The sequence below is a fragment of the Arvicanthis niloticus genome, chromosome 21 (genome assembly GCF_011762505.2).
Source record: "Arvicanthis niloticus isolate mArvNil1 chromosome 21, mArvNil1.pat.X, whole genome shotgun sequence".
Taxonomy (NCBI): Eukaryota; Metazoa; Chordata; class Mammalia; order Rodentia; family Muridae; genus Arvicanthis; species Arvicanthis niloticus.
Genome location: NC_047678.1, coordinates 46173393 through 46200664, shown reverse-complemented (window position 1 = coordinate 46200664; position 27272 = coordinate 46173393). Strand labels below are relative to the sequence as shown.

Below are 27272 nucleotides of genomic sequence, written 5' to 3'. Positions count from 1 at the left end.
TCACAGCCACTCCTGCCAGGGGTGGGCAGCCGGAGACAGGTGGTCAATGAGGCTTGCTAATCAGCCAGCCACCCAATCCCCACCCCAGCCCACCCCACCCTGACCAAAGTGCAAGCTCCGGTTTTAGTGAGAGCCTGGCTCAAGGGAAGGTTGGACAGCCTTTGCAGCATCCATCCAGTACCCTCCTCTGGCCTATACACACGTGCATGCACACACACCACCCCCAGGTGTGACTGAAGAGCAGGCCTAGAACTCACTATGTTATGCATGTTAGTCTTGTACTCACATTCATGTCTAAAAAAAAAAAAAAAAAAACGAGGACAGTATGTGGAGCGGACACTGACAGAAAAGACATCCAGAGACTGCCCCACCTGGGGATCCATCCCATATACAGTCACCAAATGCAGACACTATTGCTGATGCTAAGAAGTACTTGTTGACAGGAGCCTGATATAGCTGTCTCCTGAGAGACTCTGCCAAAGCCTGACAAATGCAGAGGCAGATGCTCTCAGCCAACCATTAGACTGATCATGGGATCCCCAATGGACGAGTTAGAGACTGAAGGAGCTGAAGGGGTTTGCAACCCCACAGGAAGAACAATAATATCAACCAATGAGACCCTCCCCCCCTCCCCCCGCACCCTCCCAGAGCTCCCAGAGATTAAACCACCAACCAAGGAGTACACATGGAGGGACCCATGGCTCCAGCTGCATATGTAGCACAGGATAGCCTTGTCCAGCACCAATGGGAGGGGAGGCCCTTGGTCCTGTAAAGGCTTGATGTCCCAATATAGGGGAATGCCAGGGCAGTGAGGTGGGAGAACACCCTCATAGAAGCAGGGGGAAGGGTGTTGGGATAGGGGGTTTGTGAAGGGAAAACCAGGAAAGAGGATAACATTTGAAATGTAAATAAAGAAAATATCCAAAAAAAAAAAAAAAGTTAATGTTGAAATAGGAATTAACAAAAAAATGTGAGCCACTACAACCAGCTTAGAGGCAGTATTTTACAGAAGTGATCAGGCTGAGGTTTGAGGTTATTCAGTCTTTAATCCGGTGTCACTGTTATCCTCATAAAGGGGAAAGGTAGACACGATCACACATACATCAGAAGAGACACCAGGAAGTTAGCCAATTACAGGGAAGGTGAAGAGGCCCTGAAACAGACTCTTCCTTCACTATTGGCTCTTAGAAGAAATCAACTCTGCCGATCATGTTGAACATGGACTTCCAACCCAACAGATATGAGATAAAAAGTTTCAATTATACATGCAAGTTACAGTTTTTCCAGTATGAGACTATCCCTTTTCAGTTTTAGATATCATACTCATTTCAATTTGTCTCAGATTTATGGTAAGTTTTCCATTGGTTTTAACAAGGCCAGTCAATTGTTTATATATCATCCAATGGAATGATAATTTTTTTTTCTTTTGAGACAGAGTCTTGTTAAGTAACTCATGCTGGCCTCAAATTCCAGATCTCTTCCCACCTCACAAGTATGCACTACAAGCCTGGCTTATAGAATTTTATACACACCATATGCACATGTGCACACATGCACACATACACAACTCTTAATATATTAAAATTTAAAAATTCTATAATTAAAGCTACAGATTTTAAAAGAAATACAGGACATATGATAGCTCTATTTCCAATTTTCTGAGGAAGTTCCAAACTAGTTTCCATAATGGCTGTATCAACTTGCACCCCTACCAACAGTAAATCAGGGTTCATCTTTCTCTACATCTTGTTTCTCCATATTTGTGTCAGACTTCCTATGATGGCCATTATGACTGGGGTTAAGTCATATCTCATAACAGTTTTAATTTGCATTATTCTGGTGCCTAGGGATGTTGAATAGTTTTTAAAAAATGGTTATTGGTCATGTGTCTGTTCAATTCTTTAGTGCATTTGTTGACTGGCAATTTTAGTCCCTTGGTATTTTTCTTCTTCAATTCTTTGTGAATTCTGGGTATTATCCTCTCTTGACTGATAGCCCAGCTACTTTACTCCTGGGTAAATGCACACAGAACTGCACAGAACAATGTTTAACTCCACACTCCCATATTTATTGCAGCTCTACTCAGTAAAGCAAGAAAATAGTGCCAACCTAGTTGTCTATCAAAGGATGAATGGATTAAAAAAATCTGGCATACTACTTAGCATTAAAAAAATGAAATCACAAAATTTGCAAGAAAATGGGTAGGCTTATAAAGAATCTCAAATATTAAGTAAAGTCGCCCGAAGAATAAAAGAACCACAATGTTCTCCCTCACACGTGGACCTCCAGCCTACAGTGCACACATGTAAGCAAATGGTCATGTGTGCATAGCACACAACAGAACAGAGGGCGATATGCACAGAAACATACCTGATAGCACAGTGCGCTCTAAGCCTTCCCAGAGGCTCATCTAAACTGTGAGAAGCTCACTGAGATGCAGACTGTGAGTCTGGGCAAATGCTTGATTAAGTGGCTATGTTGATCCGTCTGTGTTGTGTTTTTATTTCCCTCTTCCCCACAATAAAGAGATTTAAAAGAATAAATGAAGTACATACCTCTTTTCTATAATGATTGGCTGCATCTAGATTATCCAAAATAATGGTGTCTCCTAACAGCATACCAAAAACTAAAAACATCAAAATATAAAAAATTAAATATTGATAAAAGTAGCATTTATAAGAACATATTTTTTCAGTTAATAATTTATAGATTTATGTCAGAAATGAACAAAATGGAAATCACCACAATATCTTTTACCTGTTTCACAATGTTCAATATTATCTGGGAATGTTAACAAATTTCGGGCAAAGACTGGATCTCCAAAGGGCTTAAAATGTAATTTGCCATTTCGGAAATGAGGTAGAGGTCTAAATTAAAAACAAAACAAGAGAGAGGTACTAAACAAAGCATACAAAACTATTTACATTAAAAACTACACTTAGAAAACTGTATTAAATATATGCACACTATGTGATCATATATTCTGTCCTAAAAAGATTTGTCATATAAAGTATCTGCTTTAGTGACTCTTGAGAGTCTGGCAAACAGAGTATGCTACATACTATATAGTTGGATTCTTATATGATTCTCTCTCCCTCTTAATACTTGTTCTTAAATCCGTGTGCACACCTTTAATCTCAGCACTTGAGAACCAGAGGCAGAAAGATTTATAGAGCTTCAGGACAGCCAGGGGCCACATAGAAAAGAAGTGAAACACTCCTTCCCCAAAAAGGGAGTGGAAGGATACTGAACAGAACAGAGCAGATGTTCTAGAGCAAATTCTAATTGTAAATATCTTGTCTACATTGAATTTTCGTATTTTTATAGCTACTTTGGGAATTTACTATATGCATATTCACCTCTTACCATTTCCCTAACTCCCTGTCTACCTCCTCTTTTTTTTTTTAAATAACCCATCAAGTCTAATTTGTGCTGCCCATATACTCATGGTGTGGGGCTGTCCAACAGAGCATGGTCAACCAGCTGGGGCCCACACCCTTCAGGAAACCTGACTCCTCCTTTCAGAAGCTATTGTCAACAGCTCCTCAGTCAGAGGCTGGTGCCTGTGAGTTCCTTCCTCTCCCATGCTACATGTGGACCAGCTGGATCTTTATCTTGTGTATTCTTGTGTATGGGTACAGTGGTCCTCAGGGTGTATGTGTGTAGATCAGAGGACAAGGTCAGCTATTTTTCTCAATTACTCTTCATTTTATTTTTGAGCAGGATGTCCTATTGAACCTGGAACCCCCAAGGGATCCTCCTGTCTGCCTCAGCAGCAATGGGATTACAGAGGAGTGACACATCTGGTTTTCACATGGGTGCTGCTAGTCTGAACTCGGTTCTTTCTGATAGCACAAAAGCACTTTATTGACTGAGTCATCTCTCTAGCACCTACCTCCAATATGCCCCCAAATTCCCCTGGGGCTTCAGCAATTACAAAGACAGAGGCGGCTTTCCTAAATGTTTTCTCATAAAAACTATCACCTTTGGTAAAGTGCACGTGGTATAAGTATGAAGACCTGGGTGTGGCACAAATTTATAATTCCAGTACTGGGGATGTGGCAATAGTTGGAGCTCACCAGTTAGCCAATCTAGCAGAATCTGTGAACACCAAAGCCCGTGAGACCTATGGCCTGCACATATATGTGCACTTGCATGTATGTGCACACAGATACACACACACATGAACACATACCTTACTTAGACAGATGTTTTGATGTGTTAGATTTCTTATACTACCTAAAACAAGTGCTAATCAATAGCAGAATGGTAGGTAACGGCCTGTAATAGGTGAAAGCAGGAACTCAAATACAAGTTTGTGATGTCAACAGATCGCCCTGACTGAGAAGGCAGAATAACTTGTGTTCAGCTTGTATGAGGCCATGGGTCTGACCCCAAGCACTGCAAACAACAAATGAGATAAGTAATCACTTCTGTTTTTTTTCTCTAACCTTTTCCAATCTGGAAGAGTTTTCCTGTAAATAGAATCAAGCGGTAGCACTTGCTGGCGACCTTGGGTTTCATCATAGATACAGCGTGCGGCGTCAGTGGTTAGGGTAACCACACAGTCCATGTCACTTGCCAGATGCCAAGAAATAACCATGGCGGCTCGGTCATCTTCAATTTGTGCTAGATGTGCGATCTAAAGCCATTTTAATAAAAACACACAGAAATTTAAAAATAACAATAGAAAAACCTGTCAGCTAATTAGACACACTTAACGTCTACAATAGGGAAGGCCTTGGTAACCATGCAGTATACGTAAAGATATGCAGTAAAACAAGAGTTTCAAGATTAAGCATATATTTAAAATACATTTCTAAATATATTTCTATCAGAAAAGAAATCTAAAGGTTACAAACAGGAATCATTGCTTCATTGGGAATTGGGAAATAAATCATTTTCTTCCTTACAAATACTTGCCAGTGGTCACAAACATTCCTGTTTCATGCCTGCTACCACTGGGATACTACTTCTAAAATCTCTGTGTTGTGCTACTACAATTAGGCCTACCATTTATTCTCATCTGATCTGGTAGCACAAACCTGTGCTACCAGAAATAAGGCTTTTATTTCACTACAGACATATAATATCTGCCCTACTTTTCTAATTAGCAATACATTAATGGGAAAAAAAATTAACAAGACAGAGATGCAGACAGGGAGTGTAACTCAGTAGTAAGTGCTGCCTAGTATATGAGAAGCCCTGGATTCCGTCCTCCGAACTGTGGAGTGCGGGAGAGAGAACAGACACAGTCTAAACAACACAAGGTAACAAGATGTACTGTTTCTTAAAAAGCTTAAAACACAAACCTTTCCCAAAATATCTCCACTGCGTTTAGTGTAGTTTGGAAGAGTACACAATCTTCTGGGCCTTTTTTTAAGCTCATTCTGTTCTGTTATCTTTTTTTCCAAAAGTGCTTCAATGTGAGGTATCTGAAATCAATAAGAAAAAATTAGCTATAAGGTCAATTGTTTTTTATAACAGGTAACCAAGGATATAGAAAAGTCAGTAATTTGGAGTACTTGAGAAATGTTATTCAAATAAGCACTACTTGATAGAAACTTCTCAATATATGTCTACTGACTATTTACCATGGGGAACTGGGTCACGAATCCAGACCATGGCATGCTACACCAGCGCTCTTATCACCGAGCTACACTCCAAAGATAGAAAGCCTTCTTTTGAGGAGGGAGAGGGCAACGCCTTGCTCGGCTCTTACACATCACAAACTCATGCTCTACCACTCCACTGTTTATTCAGAGCTTTTGAAAATCTTAGCGACAAAGTACACTGCCTAGCCAGATCCAGCGGCATCTCCTTCAGTCTCAGCATTCACACGGTTGAGGAAGGAAGAGTCTGAACCACATAGCAAGAGTGTGTCTACCAAAAAGCAAAAACCCAAAAACACGGTAAAGTGAAAGATAAAAATAAACATACTCTGTAGTTGTCTTTAAAATTATATCACAAACACAAAAGACTATAAGCTAAAAAGTTCTCTATACTTAAAAACATATTATGGGGCTGAAGAGACAGCACAGCAATGAGAGAATTTATTATTCTTGTAGAGGATCGGGGTCCCATTTCCATCACCCATATGGTGGCTCTCAACCAATTCAACGCCCCAGTCCCAGGTGATCCAACCTGTATGCAGGCAAAAAATTCACATGCATCAAATAACTGCATCAAGCAATCAAACACAGTGTGCATTACTCACGTACCATGGTACACATGTGGTCACAGGACAAATGCTTGTCCCCAAGCTGGTTGACCTAAGTTACATCCCCTAAATCCACATGAAGATGGGAGGAAAGAACAATGCCACAAAGCTGTTCTCTGACTTCCACATGTATACCACGGCACCTGTATAGACTCTGCAACCACACACGTGCATATATGTACACACACACACACACACTCACACCCACACCCACATACTCACACACACTCTCACACACCCCATAAAGTAAAAACAACAGTATCTGTAGAATTCCTAATAAAACAAGTAGTTGAATTTAATAAAAAATTTAATGAACACTGGAAGGTTGTACCTGTTGTGTTGCAGGAATATCAATATTGTATGCTTTCAGTTCATTTCGGAGCTGGGCCTCTTTTAACTTTGCTTCCTCAGCTTGACCTAAAATTAAAAAAACAAAATTTACATTCATTTTTTAATAGTCCTAAAAACACAGCTTTTGAAAAAAATTTTCAACTACTTTTTTGTAAATTTAATGTTAAAACGAAACATTTAATGTTAAAATGAAAACTGACAAATAATAACTGCAAAGCTAAGCTGTAAGTCCCAAGGTTCAATGATACATTAGAAAGAGAAACAAAATTAATGTACTGGGATACACTACAGTATCATGCTGCAACCTCGGGATTTGGGATGTTAGTCAATTTTGATCCCATATGTGGACACATGAGTTACATAACTGCAGAGGAGCTCCTGGACCCAAGTTATACTTCTATAAGCTGGGTGTGGTAGTGCACGCCTTTAATCCCAGCACTTGGGAGGCGGAGGCAGAGACAGGTGGATCTCTGTGAGTTCTGGGCTAGCCTGGGTTATAGAATGAGTTCCAGGACAGCTAGGACTGGTATGCTGAGAAACCCTGCCTCAAAACCCACCCTCCAAAAAGTTATAAACAGTCTATACAAATGACATGTCAACTTCATTTCTATTACTGTCTACCTATAGTCTCAAATGAACAGAAATATGTAACAGGGAATACATGATTCTTAGTTAGTTGTCTAAAATTTGAACTATGTTATAAAATGTCTAAATAACTATATTTTAAATTTAATTTTATACATATGAGTGTTTTGTCTGCATGCTTGTGCGTGTACTACTTGTGTGTTTGGTGTCTGTAGAGGCCAAAAGAGGGTGTTGGATCCCCAGGAACTGAAGTTACAGATGATAGCGTGTAGCTGTGTGGTTGCTTGGAATTGAACCTGGGTCCTCTGGAAGATCAGCTGGTGCTTTTAATCCCTGAAGCATGTCTCCAGCTCCTGCATATTTTAAACTATATAACCGATATACAAAAGTATAAAACTAAGATGGAGGGATGGTTCAGCAGCTAGGGGCTCTGGCTGCTCTTACAGAGGACCCAGGTTCAATTCCCAGCGCTCACAGGCAGCTCACAACTGCCTATAGCAGCTGTTCCATGGGATCTGATATCTTCTAGCTTCTGTGGGTATCCAGGGAAGACATATTTGCAGGCAAAATGCCAAAAACATAAAAATAAATGAACTTTCTGCTGTGTGGTGGCAGCAGATGCCTTTAATCCCAGCACTCTAGAGGCAGGGTAGGCAAATCTCTGACTGTGAGGCCAGCCTGCTCTACAGAATGAGTTCCAGGATAGCCAGGGCCATACAAAGAAACCCTTTCTTGAGAAGAAAAAAAAATGTATAAAAGTAAAACAAGTTAAAATTCATAGTAAAAAACATCTGGGCCTGGAGAGATGGCTCAGCTGTTAAGAGCACTGACTGCTCTTCCAGAGGTCTTGAGTTCAATTCCCAGCAACCACATGGTGGCTCACAACCATCTGTAATGGGATCTGATGTCCTCTTCTGGTGTGTCTGAAGACAGTGACAGTATACTCACATATATAAAATAAATAAATCTTAAAAAAAAAAACCCTGACAAATGAAAAACAGGTTACAAAGCATAACTCAACCAATGTCTTATTTTAACTGTATATGAAAATCATTTAAAAAATAGCAAACATGGTCTGGACTAACTGAAGAATAAATTAAATACTTCACTTTCAGTACTTGTAGACCCACATGCTACTGTGGTATGTAAAACACAAAGAGTTCATAATTAAAACTAAAAATTAAATTACATATCATCCCTCCAGTGACATCTTTTGCCAGAAGCTGGAACTAGGTAAGTTAGCAATCAATATTGTCAAAGGCTTTAAATTCTCCACAGATCCACATTTCTAGAGGAAAAGTCTCAACTTTTATAATCTGTAAGCTTGCTACAAGCTTATTAAGTAAGGAACACTTCCTGTTAAAGCTGCCAGATGACCAGTAACAAGCTGTTCTAAGCATTTCACTTCTATTTCAAGAAAGCAGTCAGGTGGTTGCCACCCTCTGCCTCACCACTCCTCATAGCCTGCCTGCTGCATTACCTCACCACTTCTTACAGTCTGCCTGCGGCTGCATTACCTCACTGCTTCTCACAGCCTGCCTGAGGCTGCATTACTTCACTGCTCCTCACAACCTGCCTGCTGCATTACCTCACTGCTCCTCAGTCTGCCTGCAGCTGCATTACCTCACTGCTCCTCACAGCCTGCCTGCTGCATTACCTCACCGCTTCTCACAGCCTGCTGGATTACCTCACTGCTCCTCACAGCCTGCCTGCTGCATTACCTCACTGCTCCTCACAGCCTGCCTGCCTGCTGTATTACCTCACTGCTCCTCACAGCCTGCCTGCCTGCTGTATTACCTCACTGCTCCTCACAGCCTGCCTGCTGCATTACTGTTGAGTACAGGTGACTTACATTTCATTTCATCCAGAAGCTGCTTGTTGGCATCAAAGAGACTTCTGTACATAATGATGGACTTGGATAACTGGTCCTTTTCCTTCGTAAGTGCTGCCATCTGTTGCTGCTTTTTAACATCTAAGAAAACATTTCCATGCAATTAAAACAACTTATAAACGTATATGCCATAATATGATGCATATGAAAAGCAGAGCAAGGTTATCTACAGTACCACTAACAACAGAGTATAATAATCCATTCTCCTAAATGCTTACCATTGTAAAACATGAATGGCAGGCTATACGACTCTAATGTTCTTGATAAAGTTGACAGCCGCGGCTCAAAGATAATAAAATATTCAGTACTATCCCTTCCAGGACTATTTTCTGCCAGCACTAGAGTCTGTGTAAGTAAAGAAGGAATGAGAAAAGTAAGATTAAAAAAAAAAAGAAAGAAAGAAACATTTCAATGTTATATCTGTTGTCATGAAGCTATGAAATAAGCAGCAAAAACTGACTGTGAGAAACACTGGCTGACTCTTCTGATTGACTAAACCATTTACTGCACAACCATGCAGGACACAAACATTTTACCTTTGATATTAGTTGGAGACCCAAATGATGTAGTGAATACAACTTACCAAAAACTACTTATAATGGAAAATTTTAAGGAAAAGTTGTATTTCCCATCACCCTATCTTTATCAATGGCCAGTTCTATCTCAACCTGCAGAATTATTTTGATTCAAACATTTAGGTTGAAGTAGGGTAAAACTTGCTAGTGGAGTAAAGTTATAAAAACCATTTACAAAGAAATACTCAGAGCACAAAGCTGGGTGTAAGTTACAGCTATCACCATGGGAGACCAGTCCCAGGTGACAGAACAAGAGGCCCCTGAAAATAATGAAGACTTGTTTTTAAAACTTTTGTTTTTTTCTTCATTTCACAAAAATATACCTGAGCTCAAGACCAAAGCAAATAATTAGCAACAGATGCAATTATTGATATTTTAATTCAAATGTATTTTCAGTTCTACACAAAAAAGCCCTTAGGTTCTTTGATCTCAAGAATACAATATAATACAATAAAAAAAGAAAAAGAAGACAAAAAAATCCTAAGCTAATAGAACATAATAGATCATAAAAACATAAAACTATAAACATTTACAATTCTTTTTCTTAAAAACTAAAGAACACAAGTCATGAATAAGCCAATTCTCTGCTCAACTCAGATTTTGAAAGCTTTCAGCAATGTATATACAGGAAAGTAGGTACATATAAAACATTTCTATTAAAAAAGTAACATTTTAACTTGTTTGCTTACACTTGATTGGTTAATAATAATTCATGAGATGCTACCAGTTTAAAATGTTTATAAATAATACTGATAAACCACACTATAGTGATACCATTGAGTGTCAAACATTAGCTTGAAGTTTTAACAATTACTTGAGAAACAGGAAACAAGTATATCTCTAATTATTTCCTTGCAAATTTGTTTTCTAGGATAATGAGAATTATGGCTAATTAAAAGCTTATTTTACTAGAAGATATCAAATGTCCCTTAAAAAAGAGAGAAGAAGCTGTATCAGTTTACCTTTGCATTAGCGATGTATAAGAATATCAATTCCCCTGGTGAGGACCAGTGTTCTACACTAGTAATTACTGCTTTAACTAGCTGTTCTCTAAGCATTACCAAATTCATGCCCTTGTTTTTAATGGTCATTTATTCTTTCTAATTCAAAGAATTAATTTTTTTATTCATTTATTTTTATACTAGATTGCCAAAAACCATCAACACAGTTACTTCTTTTAATTGTGTTTATTACATGCTTATCACAGAGTTTAATATATAATACTATAAGTATAATCTATGAATAGGAATTTAGCATGAGATGGACCCCTGCATATAGGAATGAAAATGGGACTTTTTTTTTTTTTTAAAGAAGATTTCAGGTCATGTAGGCAAATAATACAGACTATAAAATGATATAACCTATGAACTTGATACATGATAATGTTGGACTATGATGTAGAACAAAGCCTAGGTAGAACATTACATACAAATACTAGCTGTATTCTGGTTGGTGTTTCATTTACATTCTTGAAAATGATGGCTCAGCAGTAAAGAATAAAGACTCAGTGTTCAACTCCTAGCACCCACCCAGCCACCAAGACATAAATAGCACCTGAGACATAAATATGAACTAACATCCTTTCTCTCATTCACTTAGCACTGACATGTATAAGCCAAGCAAGACAAGGAGGACCTCTGGTGGTGAGGGGGAAATTCATACACATCTAGTTAAGATTTTATATGCAGTTTCTGAGAAGTAACTACGCTTCTGACTTAACTTCAGGTGGAGTAATTTCAAGCACATATGGGGAAGGAAGAGGGAGGCTCAAGGAAAATGGGGCTAACTACACTTCCAACTCCATTCCACTTGACATGTTAAACCAGCTTACCTCCTCCAAAGAAACAGGTGTTTGTCTTTTATTACCTAATTTTGTCATGGTGTAGGAGAAACCTTATTTTCCACTATAACAAGAACAACCAGGAAGAATTGGCAACAGTGGCAAGTGACATGTCCTCAGTGTGAAGAGTCAGAGGTGGCATGGTTGACAGGCTGAGAGGAGCAGCCTCTGCTCAAGCACCACAAGGGCTGTCTCACAAGAACTCTTGAAGGTGATGATGCCAACTCTTTAAACTTTTCCCAATTACAACTGTAGCTCCTTATATAAAAACTACACACGTTTAAATGTTGATATCATTTCAGTTAATGAAACCATTTGGTTATTCACTGTCCAATACAGGTCAACAAGTATTTAGGACAGATCGATACACATGGAAGACTCCCAGTTTGCAAGCCTAAAGTTGCTGAAACAATGTAATATTTACAATGAATTATATAAAAGGCTGAGCAACAACAACAAAGAAAAAGTACTATCGGTACTTACAACTATTCAATAAAGATTCTAAAAACAAATCAATGAATTGGAAAAAGGCTCAAAATAAGAATTTTTGTTTAAAACTTGTGAGTAAGTAGGCATGTGAGCCTCCGTGTGGGTGTGTGTACTCCAGTGCAAGTTCCTACACACAACAGAGGCAATGGACCCCTTGGAGTTGGAGTTTAGGTAGTTGTGACCTGGGAATTGAGACTCGACCCTCTGGAAGACCAGTAAGAAGTACTCTTAACTGCTTAGCCATCTCTTTAGTCAAAAATTTAAAAACAAAACAAAACTGGAGCATTGTGAATATATGTGCTACCAACTTACCATAAACAACTAAATAAACAAATAACCTAAAACGAAAACAAATACTTAAAACTAACACTGTCCAATCTTTAACAAAGAATACTGCTCAGGGCCAACGCTAGGGCCTCAGGCTTGAGTGCTCTAACAACGAGCCACAACCCCAGCCATTCCCAGATCATTTAAAACTTAATTTTGATAAAGAATCAAGCCCAAGGATGGCTTGAACCTTAATCTGTATCAGACGAACCCAACCCTCCTGTCGCAGCACACTGACTTTGGCCAGGGATACAAGCCTTGCCACCAAAAAACTAAGTTAAATTGCAAATCTGACTAAAATCTGTAAAAGCTTTCATATCCAATAGTGCCTGTAAGAAGCACTTGGTGTGACAGTGTGTCCTACAATCACAGGACACAGGAAGCCAGGAAGTTTAAGGTCATCCTTGAAAACACCCCCCCCCCCCCCCAAATATTACACAGTTTTGGTAGAAACATAAATTTAAAAATACAATAATGATAAAAGCATTTAAAATATGTGTATTATTTTATGGCCAAGCACTTCTCTTTCTAGTGATCTGTGGAGTCAATCAGTAAATCAGTATCTACTTATCTATCTACATACCAACTATTCTAAAAATAAACATAGAAGAAAACGGAAACAGTTCTGATAAAAAAAAAAAGAGAGAGAGAAAATTAATTTATACCAAGAACTGAAGAAAATAAGTGTAGTCACTTTATTAATGATATGAGCTTTTATTTAACAAAATAAGCTGAAGAAGATAAAAGAAAAATTCTTACAAAAGCTGTATCCTATAATATTAAAAATTTCAGTAACCTCAAAACTTCATATCCTCCATCCTATAGTGAAAGCACTAGGCTGTGCTAGTATGTCTACTGTAACTTCAGGAGGCTGTACCAGAGGGCCAGTCACTGCTATTTCTGTACGGTTACCAATATAACGATTACTTATGGAGGTCTTTTTGCAGTATATTTTGAAAACTATTTTCATTTTGGAAAAATAACAATGATAGGCTAACAATTTATAAAATTTTGACCTAGCCTGTATCTTACTGACTGCCTGTATAATAACAGTAACTTACAACAGAACATTACACAGTAGGAGAAAGCTAGGTCATCCTGCCTGGACGAAAGCTGAGTAAAGGTGGCTCTGGGTCCAATTTGTCATAGCAAAATCACAGATACGTCAACAGATTTTTAAATGTGCTGCACTTGACACAAACCATCAGAATATCTTCCTAGCTGTATATACAGAGACAGGAGTATCATGCATGTTGGAAAAGACCTAAGAAACTTACCGTGATTTCAGCAGAACCATTCACAAAGGGAAACTCAAGTGTCCGAACCTTTCCAATGAAGAGTGGGGTATCAGTGTCCTCCTCATTAAAGCCTTTAATGGTTGCTACTACAGTGCCAACCAGATCCATTCCAGTGTGATTACCATAATTATCCTTAAAATACACAACGGAAAAGAACCAATTAGCAGAACTGGTTAGAAGACAACTGAGAATAACATTATAAATCAGAAATAAGACAAATTCTCTATTCATTGATCTCTCAAAGCAAAAATGTTCACAGATATTTAAGTTTTTCCTGTAGGTTTAAACTGACCAATGGTACTCTTTAATAACCATTCTGAACCTGAATTTCAAAGCAATTACTCTTGTTAAACTCTGTAGTGTTTGAAGAAGACATAGACATTACTGTAATACTGAGGCGTAGGTCTTTGACCAGGGTCCTGCTAGCAATTAAGCGAACATTAGAAACAGCTGGGGTGGCTGGCTGGCTGTCAGGAACCAACTTCATAGGCTGATTAGGTAGGACGTCAACTATAACCTTAAAAACAAAAACAACATTTGTATTAAAAATCCCTTCCTATGAGTACTTTACTACTTCAGATGAAAAAAAAAAAAAGAACAGCATATACTAAATAAAACGTTCTTCTCAATATTTTCCATAAATTTCTTTAAAATAATTTGTTTATTTTATCCTAATTTTTCTGAAAATTATATTATAAAAATCTGTGCTTAACCACATTTTATTTGTAATGGATCAGTTATCATCAATTACTGGTCTAAAAATATTAAGTGGAAAATTCTGGAAATAAATACTTTATAGAATTTCATAACTTACTTCCATATGTTACTATGATGTTTTGGTTTTATTATTGTTGGTAATCTCCTGTCTACTTTATTAAGTTTGATCAGATGAATAAATACACAGGAGAAAGTCTGGTACTGCCTGTGGTTTCAGGGACCCACTGGGGGTCATCAAACGCCTCCCATGACTAGGGAAGTGACTTCTGCATCTAATAATTAATTAATTCACTTTAAAAACAAATACTTCAAAAAACAAAACAAAACAAAACAAAACAAAAAAAAACAAAAAAAAATTAAAAAAAAAATTAAAAAAAACCAAACCAAACCAAAACAAAAAAACAACCAAATACTTCATTTGTAAAACAAGCAAATGCCATGGTACATAAAAATAGATATACAAACCTGTTCGCTGCTGAGCGTATTTGTTTTATCGATCATGAAATCAAACTGGATACAGTATGCGCCCACCTTGTTAGGGATGGCTTTCTCCCTGAAACAAAGAGGTGAGAGCAATGCTTGTTAACGGAGTCAATGAAGTCAAAGCATCGGTGTTTGTTTCCTTTCATAACAAGCAAAGGAATAAGAGAATTATTGACACTGCACACACTTTCACTCATTTATTATTTATTTTATTTTTAGTTATTATATCTATGAGTGGTTTTGTCTTCATGTTTGTATATACACCATGTGTGTGTGCCAGATGTTAAGATTACCTGGAACTCTGGAGCTGGAGCTGGTAAGGTGCTAGGAACCAGACTCATGTCCCCTAAAAGTGCAGCAAACACTCTCAACTGCTGAGCCACTGCTCCAAGCCAGTATTTCACATATGTTTAATCCTAGGACCCTCTTACCTCTGCATTTGTTCACACAAGACCCAGAACTAAGGCTCCAGATATAGCAGAAGTAGAAATAACAGCAATATAAAGATATGAAAGTAAACACAAAAAGAAAACATAATAAGTATGTGTCCTTGGATTTTGCTTCATTTCTATATTATCAATTCCCAACCAACAGTTTTATAATTTCAAAGTTATAGGCCATCTTATCTTACTAACCTCCCACGAGACTCTCTTTTCAGGCATTATTATTTTCTGACTTTACATAGTCAAAGTGCTTATTGTGATTTAATTGCCAATAAGAAATCCAGTGCCTATTATGAGATGCATTTAGTCTATTTGAACCATACTCAACCATATTGAAATATGACAGTTATGGCAAAAATTAAGCAGTAGTGCTTCCAAGTGGGAAAAACCTACAAAAACAAAACAACAAAAGAACCAGCCTTCCCTGAAAACAGTTATGTTAAAAATTGCTTACAGATGTTTACAAGGTAACAGCCAAAGGGTATAACAAAGTAAGGGTGGGAACCCTGAGGCCTGAGTTTCACCTGTAAGAGTGTATTACTCCTGGGAGCCAATTCTAAAACACAGGCAAACCTAAGGCAGATGGATTCCCAAGGGAAATGTAATCCACCTCTGAGTTACTATCTTCATCTCTGACAAGAGAAGAAAATGTAAACCTTCTCTGGACAAGGACTGTTATTCTCAAGAGGCAAGCACCTCCACAGATATTAATGCCTAACACCTAAACAAAATGACAATATAAAACAACAACAACAACCAAAACCAAGCACATGAAGAAGCAAAGGAGCACAACTAAACATGGGCAGACAAGAGACATCCTAGGAATGGGAGGGACCCTGGACAGACGTCTGCCATGCAGGCTGGTGACAGGTAAGATTTTAAAACTAACAGAGTACAAGCCTTTGGGGAAAAAAAAAATCAATTAAAGGCAGGATTAGGTTGCGAGTGCACACATGCCCGCATGTGCACGTACACATGCACACACACAAAGATGTATACACACCTCAGGCACAACATAGTAGCGGGTATGTAGAGTAGGGTTTGCCAGAATTTGGGTACATATAGGCCTGAGAGGCTCAAGATATTAGGCAGTGGTTGACCATACAGGAGGAACCCAGGGTGAGCAAAAGTTTAGACACACACAGGACCACAGGTCCAGAAGCTATAGTGAGAAACAGAGTTGGGACAGGCAGACCAGGAGAGGCTGGGGCACCATGCTGCAAGCAAAGGCACAGACCTGCTAGGAGTAGGCTCACAAGGTACCCCAGACACTCAGAAGTGGAAGGGAGTGCAGGGTGGAGCACAGCACTCTACCAGCACACAAAGGAAGCACAGGCTAAATCTGACTGACCTATGTAGTCTGACAGTTTTCCTCCACTTTCTGCACAAACTAATACAAAGGACAAGATCAGGAGGAAGAGAAACCATAGCATCCCACTGAGAAGTGGAAGCTAAACCTCCCTCCACTGGGAAAAAAGGTTACTTGAATAAAAGAAAACCAACTCCAGAGATACAAGTCCCAATGAAGACACACAAGTAACATACAACAAACACCAAGACAACATGCCGTATCTAAGATGACCAATTCCACAGTAAGGAGTCCTAATGACACAACTCAGAAGACATCTCAGAGAAGACTTGAATGTAATCCAGAGGAATGCACACAAACAGCTGAATGAGACAAGGAACTGATTCAAGATCTAAATTCTGAAACTAGAATTCAGAACAAATTGAAATGAATCTGCATATGAAAAACAAAGTCAGATAAAAAGCCTGGTAGAGAGACCATCAATAGACTGACCATGTACAGGGCAGAATACCACAGAGAAAACTGTACGGCCATGTTCACTGCTGCTGTAAGCATAGCAGCTAGAAATGGAACCAGTCTAGACGTCCCACACATGACCACTGTATATATAGCCAGCAGTGATGGCACACACCTTTAATCTAATCCCAGCACTCAGTAGGCAGAGGCAGGCAGATCTGAGTCTGAGGACAGCCTGCTCTATAGAATGACAACCAGGGCTATACAGAGAAACCCTGTCTCAAAGGGAAAAAAAAAGATTACCCAGTAATGAAAATGTTGTGCAGACAATAAAGTTTTATTCAGCTATAAAAAATTAAATGTGCTAGAAATGGGAACAGCTGGAAGATCTAGTACAGATATTTATAAAGGTAACCCAGCCCAGAGAGGTGGATGTTCCATGTTCCTGTGGATTGCAGGTCTGAATGTTTACAGCTATGTGTTTAACTTGGAATATATATGTATATAGAGAGCAGGAATCTAGAAAGGGGGCACGTGGGTAAGGGAGGCCTGAAGGTGGGTCACAGTAGAACACATGTGGAATGCACGGTTTCAGTGAGGAAAAGCTGTGTGGACAGGAATGAGGAAGGGTGGAGGAAGAAGCAAACGAAACGAAAAATATAAAGAAACTTACTGGCATTCCTCATAGGTCCAGCTAGTTAACACTTGATCCCAACTGGTAGCACTGGGGTTGTTTAAGAGGGTCAGCCTCATTGGAGGAAGTCAGTTACTAGAGGTGGGCTTGAGAGTTTAAATGCCCACACCACTTCACTCTCAGTTTCTCATCCTTTAATTCCCTGTGTCTGCCTATATGCTGATTGCTATGCATCTGCTGGCATAACTCCCCACCAGGAACTCATCCACCTGGAACCTTACACCCAAATAAACTCTTTGGTTTCCAGCCATGTTATTTAATCAAAACAAACAAACAAACAAACATAACTATTTTATAAGGTAATTTTAAACACACACAACAGCATAAATATATTTTTTTAAAATACCAATTTATATCAGGTACTAAGGAAAAATCCTATGTGGATAATCCAAGAAGAGATGGGTAACCAAATATCTCAGTGACAAGCTGAGTTTGGTGGCTCACACTTTTAATCAGAGACCTCGGGAGGCAGAGGCAGGTGGATCTTTGTGAATTTGAGGCCAGCCTGGTCTACAGAGGGAGTTCCCAGACAGCCAGGGCTTCACAGAGAAACCCTACTTTAGAGAGAAAAGAAAATTTCCAGTGCCAGGCATGGGATGGTGGCATGAGTTGTTAGCCAGAAACCCTAAAAACAACTCAGGCCACCATGCTTGAATGACAAATATTTTACAAACTGAGCTATTTCCCCAGCCTCCAGAAAAGAAGAGTTTGGTAAAAGATACGTAGCCAAAGAAAATAGTCAAGTTTTCTCTATTAGGTTGAGAGTGACATTAGAGGACACTATCAACAAAGACACTCAGAAGCCCTAGTAGGTCAGCAACCAACAACAACCAACTAACCAACCAACCAATCAACCAAAACCAACAGTTTCCACAGGAAGAGAAATGTCACAATTTATGGACATCTGAAACAAAAACCTAGAAATTACGGAGTTTAACAAAGATACTTACTACAAAGTTAACAGACACAAACAACTAGATTTCTATAACCATGGTAAACAGAACATAAAATGCTTAATAATACTGTAAGAAAAACAACAACAACAACAAAGGCCTAACTGTTTAGGAATTTAGGGAAAGATGTTCAAGACTTTGAAAAAAACCTGAAGCACTGTAAGAAAAATTCAAGAAAAGAATACAAGTATACACCATAAAATAAGACTGGAAGATACTCCCAGATTCTCCCATATTTCTACCCTCACAAAAATCTTATCAATTTTACCATCTGAGTTTTGTTATCGCAACCTGATGTATTATTATTTTAAAAGCTTATATGGTAAAACAAAAAGCCAAGAATTGCAGGAGAACAATAGATATTAGACTTCTAAAAAATTGCAGTATTGGCATAATGTCAGCAAAATTGGCCAATAAATCAATGTGTGGTACAGAAATAGACATACATATGGGTGGATTCATGATTCATTTTTATTTTTTTTAAAGAGTCAATTCACTTTATGTATATGGGTATTTTGTGTACAAGTATGTTTGCATACCACGGGACTATGGTTATAGACAGTTGTGATCGGCCATGTGGGTGCTGGGAAATGAACCCAGGACTTCTAGAAGAGCAACCACTACTCTTAACCACTGAGTCATCTCTCCAATCCCTGGATTTATGATGTATAACACAGCCACCACTGAAGAATATTCCCTTTCTCCCCCCACCCTCTTTTCCTCCCTCAAAGAAAATCAACCCAATATACCAAAGCAGAATCAATTTCAAGTATTACTATAAAGAGTTAACACAGCAGATCTGAAGTGCTCTTCTTAGAAAGACCTATTCACAATGTTTGCCCCTGTATGGCATCTGTGAGGTTCCACTCATGAGCTATTTTGTCCACATGGCTTATATTGAACCAAACATTTGTGTTACTGTAGCTCATGCTAAATGCTTGCTTTTCTCCTGGAAACCTGCAAATATGATATGTGTCACTTAGAGACCGGTGTGACAACACCCCTAATAAAAGTCTTATCAGCTCCCTTCATAACTTGGTATTGGCGAATTAAAGCACACACTATGAGATCCAGCAGGAGAGGCACTTGAAGCCTCTAACTGCTTTCTCTGGGATATCACCACACAAGATGTTGCTCTGTGACTTTGCCATATTCATGGCAATGAGTGAAATTATACTAAGTTCAGTGGTCTTCCTACTGGTGAATCATCAAACCAACTGACTATGGGAATTGTCTACATCATAATAGAGAAGATTGTTTTTATAATCCATATATAAAGAATTCTTAAAGATGATTAATGATAAAAGAGAGGCTCAATACAACTGAGTACATAAGAATCTAGAACTTCTGCTCAAGAGATCATGAAGAGTGCAGACACTAGCCTCACAACGAACAAGATACCTAACAGAAATCATACTGTTACATGACTGCAGAGAAAGTCTCTTGTGTGGTCTATGGATGCAGCACCTGCCAATCAAAGCTGATTGGCCTGTAGCTAAGGCAGGAAACAGAAGGTGAGACATCCAATAGGCAAAAAGCATTCTGGGAGAGAGCCCGGGCAGGAGACTGGTCCGGGAATGGAGGAGGACTTTTGTGTGGGAGCTGAGTGGAGGTAAGCAGCCACATAGCAAAGCTTAGAACAGAATAATGAGATAGCAATTTACGAGCTGGCTGGAGAATAGCCAAAGCGTATTGCCAAAATGTATGCACATATATTTTGAATCTCAGAGTGGTTATTTCAGGACCTTAGAGCCATGAGGAAGACAGCTTTACACATGACTAACCCGAGAACTAAGGAACCTAAAGGCTGGAAGCTTGAAACCTCAAGCCCAGCCTGAGTCGGCTTAGTGCATACAGTGTTCACTGAGTCCAGATCCAAGCACCCAGAGACAAAAATGGATGTGGTGGCACAGGCCTGCAACCCCACCGCTGTTCCGGCTGGCAAGCTGCAGGTTCACTGAGGTCCTGTCTCAACAGAGTGCAAAGGAGGAAACACCTGATGCCCACCTCTGGCCTCCAGGAGCGCCTGCACACACATTCATACAAGACACACTAAACTAAATGACTAAAGTAACAAAAGCTGAGGGCTCTGACACCATAAGAAAATTCTTTCCAGAGATTTTTCTAGGTTCCAATGTTACTAAATAATAACCAACTTCCTCAAAACCATTTTTACAGAGCAATATTTAAAAAAAAACCCAAAAAACAAAAAAACAAAGCAACAACAGCAAAAAAGCAAACATGCCTTTCTCCAAATAGCTTCTGAAAATAAAGTCAACATTTTTTTTTCTTGACCATAAACTACTTTTCCTTAGGTAATGCTGCAAATTCTCCTACCTGAATTACTCTATCCAAAACATAAATAAAAATATAAAATGATTTAAGTGGTACCTGAAATAGAAGCAGCCATCTTCCTTGTCGTTATCTTTTATTTTATTACAACTAAAGGTTTCTGCCTATAAAGTGGAACAGAAGAGGGAGAAAACAAATATCACTAGAGTGTATTCTGGATAAAAGTGTGCACAGGTGAATGAACGAACAGACTGCATTTGGATTTATACATTTACAGTACCACTGGACCACTAGTCCTAAATTAGTAAAAGATTCACATTACCCAGCTGGTAATCTTTAGTTGTTAAACAAGCTAGCTTTTAAAACAGGTTATTTAAATGAACCATTAACGCTGAAGTGGATTATTAAATTGCGTGCTCTAACAAATTCTAGGATTTGGTTTCCACTTTGAGATTTATTTCATTCTGTACTTTATGGGAGCCAATGGCTGCAGTTGACTATTGAGTACCTAAAATATTTCTGTACTGAGATATGTAGCTAGAAGCACTCTCATTATTGAACAGTTTGAAAACATCAGACCAGAAACATGCCTCACTGGGTAAGAGAGCTTGCTGTGCATGCATGAGGACCTGAGTTCAAATCCCAGCACTAACATAAAAACTGAGTACAGGTGTTATCTATCAGTTGCTCCAGCGTTGGTGGTATGGGAACTAGAAGATTCCAAGGTCCTGCTGGATGGCTAGACCAGTGAATGAGCTTCTGAGGGGGAAAGAAGCTATTTCAGGAAAATAAAGAAATAATAGATCAGTGCTGGGGAGATGGCTCAGTGGTTAAGAGCACTGACTGCTCTTCCAGAGGAACTGAGTTCAATTCCCAGCAACCACATGGTGGCTCACAACCATCTGTAATGAGATCTGATGCCCTCTTCTGGTGTGTGTGAAGACAGCTACAGTGTACTCATATACAGTAAATAAATTTTAAAAAAGAAAGAAAGAAAGAAAGAAAGAAAGAAAGAAAGGGAAGAAAGAAAGAAAACAGAACGAAGGCAGACACCTGACCCCTGTTCCAGCATCTGTATATTCAAGCATGTGCATGCACAGAAGCACATATCTGCGCACTTATATGAATGGAGCACATACTTATATGCACAAACAAAAGTTAAATAGTGAAAGAATGTGCAATCTCAATTTTTAAAGTACCAAGGACATGTTGAAGTGGTAACTTTTGATATAGTAGATGAACAATATTTAAATTATTTTACTTCTTTTTTGCCATTTGATTTTTGTTTGTGGTTTTGAAACAGTGTCTGGTCTGAGACCTGCCTCCCTGGTACTGGAACTGAAGGCAGCCTTGACGGCTGAACACATGATGCTGCTTCAACCTCTGCCCCACTGGCCGCTACTCACGTCTGCTGGTGGCCGGCTCATGCCGCTGGACAGCCTCCACATTCTCATAGAAATGCGTGTTGGATTAATATTTTTGATGACACTACCACCTTCAGAAATCACACTAACAATAAAATCTGTCAAGTAAACATAAAACTTATTTATTTAATAATAATATTCTGGTAAAGAAAGTAAGATATTCAAAGACTAAAACAAAAAGTAATGAGATCATAATGTAGTCAGCAATCTCCAAAAAGGTAACTGCTAGTCACAACAAACTACTTTTTCTTTTTTTCTTTTTTCTTTTTTTTTTTTTTTTTGGTCTTCAGTGACTATTATTTTTTTGCAAGGTATATATTTTTTTATTGGATATTTTATTTATTTACAATACAGATGTCATCCCCTTTCCCCTCCCTAGAACCCCCAGTCTATACCCTCTCTTCCTTTATGCTTTTATACCATTTTGATTACATGCTTGTATTAAGGTCAGTTCTAGGTTGAGGGTCTAGCAATACAATAGATCCAAATAGTCGAGGAACAAGCAATACAATAAACACAAATAAAGAAAAAGCAAGGCATTAAACCCAGTTACGTGAACACTCCCATCATCACTGTTTCTAAAGGCTTATCAGGATGACCAAAGCATCTGAGCCTACGTCCCTGTCCTAGCACAAGGTCATTTTCATGAACAGACAGCTTTCTGGGGCTAAGTATGAACATCAAGTTCTCCTAGATAAATCTAACAAGACTGTCTTCCCTAATAGTATTTCCTTGTTGTAGCTTCAGTTTGCCATTATGTAAATTAAATCTAGCAAGCAAATTCAGAATGGCATGACTGTGTATGTGCTTAGTATCTAAGAAACAGGGCAACTGGCTACAGTATTATATGCCACATATACTTCTAAAACAAAAATATTTTACTTTCTTTTATGCTTTACCAACGTAAAGTAGCTAAAGTATTATAGGTCACATTCCCCATTATATTTACCAGATAGATACAATATTTTGTACCTCTCAGACTTTTTAAAAATTAAATAAAAATGTTTTTATTTCCCCCAGATTTAACAGAAAATTTATAAATTATAAAACCTATGAGTATGTATATTTTAATTAGTAATAGTTACTGTTAAACAACTTAACCATAACCTTTTGGTGTGCTTCCTTCTTTGCATAGAAGTGCACACAGACATTCAACTCTCATGAAATGATAAAATTATAGAAAGTTACTTGAATATTGACAGTAATATCCTCCATTAGTTTGTATTTACTGAAAATTGTAAGATTCATGACTAACACAAAGAATCTGAGCAGTTGTTTAGTAGATAATGTTCTGAAACACTTTAGTTCATCCGGATACAATTCATTTCTATCTACTTTAAGGTAAACTGTCCTAGTTCCAATGGCTTTAAGATAAAAGCACAGCACAGATAACAGAGCTGACTACATACTAGTCACCATTTGGTTTTTATTTCTTTGTTTTTCAAAACCAAAAGTTTTTTTTCTGTAGCCGAAGCTGGCCCCTAATTTGCTGCAATCTCCTGCAGTAGCTTCCGAAGTGCTGCCTGTCTTTGGATTCCGTTTACAGTGGGTGCCTTTAGACTTTGACTACTAGTTTATATAGGAACTCTCTTAAAATTGAAGAACAACAGGGTTAAGGGGAGACACTGTTCAGTCTTATGTATTGTCTTTATCAGTTAAAGGAAATGGCACACATTTTTTTTTTTTAACATGCTGAACATCAAACATAATTTGTCCCACTAATTTTACTGTAAGGGAAATTATCATTAAAGATTTATTTATTTTAATACTCTGCAGTGCTTACCAGTGAAGATGTCCCCTGCTATAAAAGAGGCATCTTTGTCATATTTCACATTGAGACGAATGGGCTTTTCAGGGTCTGGAAGAATCATTAAGTTAATTGTAGGTCCTTCTATAGCACTCTTATTATAGACAGCTTTAACCTGCAGAGTGTGCTCTCCCCTAGCAAAATGGAAAAAAGGTTCAAGTTACATTGGTTATAACTAAAGCTCAACATTTCTAGAGAATAATTTTATTCCTACTCTGAATTAAAATTCTTGTCCAACACTAAATTGAAGCATAGTTATTATAATCTTAAATTCAGAAATTATTAAAGAAAAATAAATTTCTGTAATATCAACATGGTAAAACTTTCACTTCTTACCTTGGAGCAAAAACAGTGAACACCCCCAAATTAGCTCTGCCTTTATCATCTGTTTTATGCTGCTGGTTTGAAGGTACGAGCTACAAATAAAACAAAAGAAAAAGCCGATTAGAAAATCCTAGAAACCTATCAAGTTCTTGTTCATTATCATGTTTCTAAAATGTGCTTATTTTAAGTTATATGTGCAAATAACTATAAAACTAAGTTTCAAATCTAAAATTCGTTGAAAAAAACATAATCACATGCTCTAAAACTCATTCAAGAGTTATCAAGTTGCAGAATTCTATGTCAATTGTATTGATATCAGCTGAATGTCAAATGAGGTCTGTTTATAACTGGAAGGCACAAGAGAAATAATTATATACACATACACCCTCAAGTGTGGGTATCACAGACTGTTTTTACTCTTTCTTTTTACCTTTCTTGTCCTATACTCAGGCATGTTTTCGTTTTTAAGATCCAAGTGTGCTTGCTAAATTTCTACTGTAACACTAATCTTCATGGTGATAACACACGGTTAAAGTGATTGTTGGTGACCACTTTTCCTAGTAATGATTAAGAGTTGTAGGTTTTTAATAGATGCTCTCTAGAATCTAGGATCATAGCCATATTCTAAAGATGGAAATAATCACTATTTAATTTTCTCAGAAACAAATATTCAAAAGAGAGTTTGTAAGCCACGGTAGCAGAAGACAGACGCCTACATTCTAATTCTCAACTCTGCTTAAGAGAACACACAGAGCAGTTTGCAGAGGCGCAGGCTGACAAGAACAGTGTGATTTGGAAGGAGAAATGAGGAGTCATTGAAAGATCTGTCCTCTATCCTAATTCATCTCGGGACCAATTATCAGTCAATAATCTTGATCCTAATCAGAGATGTCTTGGGTCACATTTCTTTGATAGCCATAAAAAGATCCTGATTTTTCATGACATAGACCATGAATATCATATAAAATGTTTTGGTACTGTAACTTTTAAAGGACTGCACCGACTTTTGAAATCAACGTGTGAGACCCTGGGAAGTGTAGGTTGGGATTCTGCCTGAATGAATTCAAGTCTGTCAGCTTTGTACAATATCAACTATTCTATTACACATAAAAACATCTGTGCAGTGACACTCTAGACCATCTGAGCATAGTCTCAGGAGCATTCTTGAAACTAACTGGCAACAAGTTAGCAATGAATTCCCTTCAACCTATAGATGAATTGTTAAAAAAAAAAAAATTACAGGGACCTTGTCCTCCTAACCTTATCTTCTCAAAGGTTAACCTTGAATAAAAAAGGCCTCCAATTTACACCAAGTGCCTGAAGTCTCTACTAGATTCTGAACAGCTAGATCTCCCAACAGACATGGAAACAATACCTAAACTATGTGTGTCCCATACTTTACAAGACTATGCTCATAATTGCTCCAGTGACAAAGAATGAAGGGCACAGAACCATCTATTACCCTAGAAGCCAGTCCAGCCCAGGCCTAGCAGCTCCGCCCACATGCGGCAGCTCTTTGTAAGAGGAGAGAAACCATCTGAACTGCAGTGATGGCATCTTGCCATACTGCTTATAAGCTACAAACTTCACTTTATCAAATGTAAAGACTCTTTGATTTATGTTAAGCAGTAATAAAGGTTACACAGGATTATATATTTTTTTAAAGAGGCAAAAATGTGACACCTGATACTATCATGAAGATAATGCTCTGTATCTTTAGAGAGTGCAGAGGATGGAGGTGCTAGAGATCAAACACACGTTTTTGTGCAGGCTAGAAATCACTTTCCTACTGAGCTACACTGTCTTAAAATACAGAATTGTTCTTAAAGATTAACTCCTTTTTATTTCATGTATATGGGTGCTCTGCCTGCACGTATGTCTATGCTCCAGTTGTGTCCCTGTGGAGGCCAGAAGAGGGCGTCAGATCCCCTGGAGCTGGAGTTACAGATGGTTCTAAGCTGCTGCATTGATACAGAAACTCTGTCCTTTGCAAGAGCAGCACTGCTCTCAACACTGACCAGTCTCTCCAGCCCTGAAATACAGACTTCTCAGTGAAAACTATCTCAGGAAGTTGACACTTACCCTTAAGCTGCTTGCTTTGATAAGACATATTTTAACGTTTGGGACTAAAGCAGGATTATCCCACTGATCACAAAGTTGAACAATGAGAGGGTTCTGTAGTTGTCTTCCATTAATCACTGGGATGGACTGAAACAGATACAAATATTTAAATAAACACAGATAAGTATGTGGCAAACAATATAATTACTTGTATAGGGTTGAGGTTTAGTCTTTTGCTATGTATTATAATGCTAAATACTGATCCTCCCCAAGGCCTGGTTCCCTCAAGGGTGAGAATCCGCATGTACAATATGACCTTGCTCCTTAATTTTAAACTATCGGTTAAATAAAGATGTTGACAGTCAATAGTTGGGTAGAAGAGACATAAGCAGGGTTTGGGATTCCTGGGCTTGGGGGTCATAGAAAAGCCACGAGGTAGGAGAGAGGAGGATGTAGAGAGGAGAAGATGCCATGGGGTAAGAATCTTGAAATCTTGGCCATGAGGGCTGGCCAATCGGAGTTAAGAGTAGCCCAGATGGAATATGGTAAGTCATAGTGTGAGGTTACAGACAGGGAAGCAGACATAACAGCATAGAGGGCAGATGCCTGCCCAGCTCTAGTGCTGATGAAATCTTATAATAATAAAAGCTATGTGTCCTTTATCTGAGAACTGAATGATAAAGGTGAGGTAGAAGCCACTGATTGAGATTAAATTATTTCTACTATTTATTTA

General features: G+C 38.3%; 1 protein-coding gene across 1 annotated transcript in view; it reads right to left on the bottom strand.

The window, feature by feature from the left end:
- The window catches only part of Smchd1 (structural maintenance of chromosomes flexible hinge domain containing 1), a 113714-nt gene that overhangs the window by 10450 nt on the left and 75992 nt on the right, over positions 1 to 27272 (bottom strand). The window contains exons 30-44 of the mRNA XM_034484004.2: positions 26561 to 26686; positions 24491 to 24570; positions 24131 to 24288; positions 22330 to 22445; positions 21023 to 21087; positions 14759 to 14846; positions 13962 to 14093; positions 13556 to 13708; positions 9266 to 9392; positions 9009 to 9128; positions 6552 to 6637; positions 5313 to 5435; positions 4452 to 4642; positions 2758 to 2867; positions 2556 to 2626 (exon numbers count right to left, since the gene is read on the bottom strand). Coding sequence (XP_034339895.1) covers positions 2556 to 2626; positions 2758 to 2867; positions 4452 to 4642; positions 5313 to 5435; positions 6552 to 6637; positions 9009 to 9128; positions 9266 to 9392; positions 13556 to 13708; positions 13962 to 14093; positions 14759 to 14846; positions 21023 to 21087; positions 22330 to 22445; positions 24131 to 24288; positions 24491 to 24570; positions 26561 to 26686 — 1746 coding nt within the window. The remainder of the gene's footprint in view (positions 1 to 2555; positions 2627 to 2757; positions 2868 to 4451; positions 4643 to 5312; positions 5436 to 6551; positions 6638 to 9008; positions 9129 to 9265; positions 9393 to 13555; positions 13709 to 13961; positions 14094 to 14758; positions 14847 to 21022; positions 21088 to 22329; positions 22446 to 24130; positions 24289 to 24490; positions 24571 to 26560; positions 26687 to 27272) is intronic.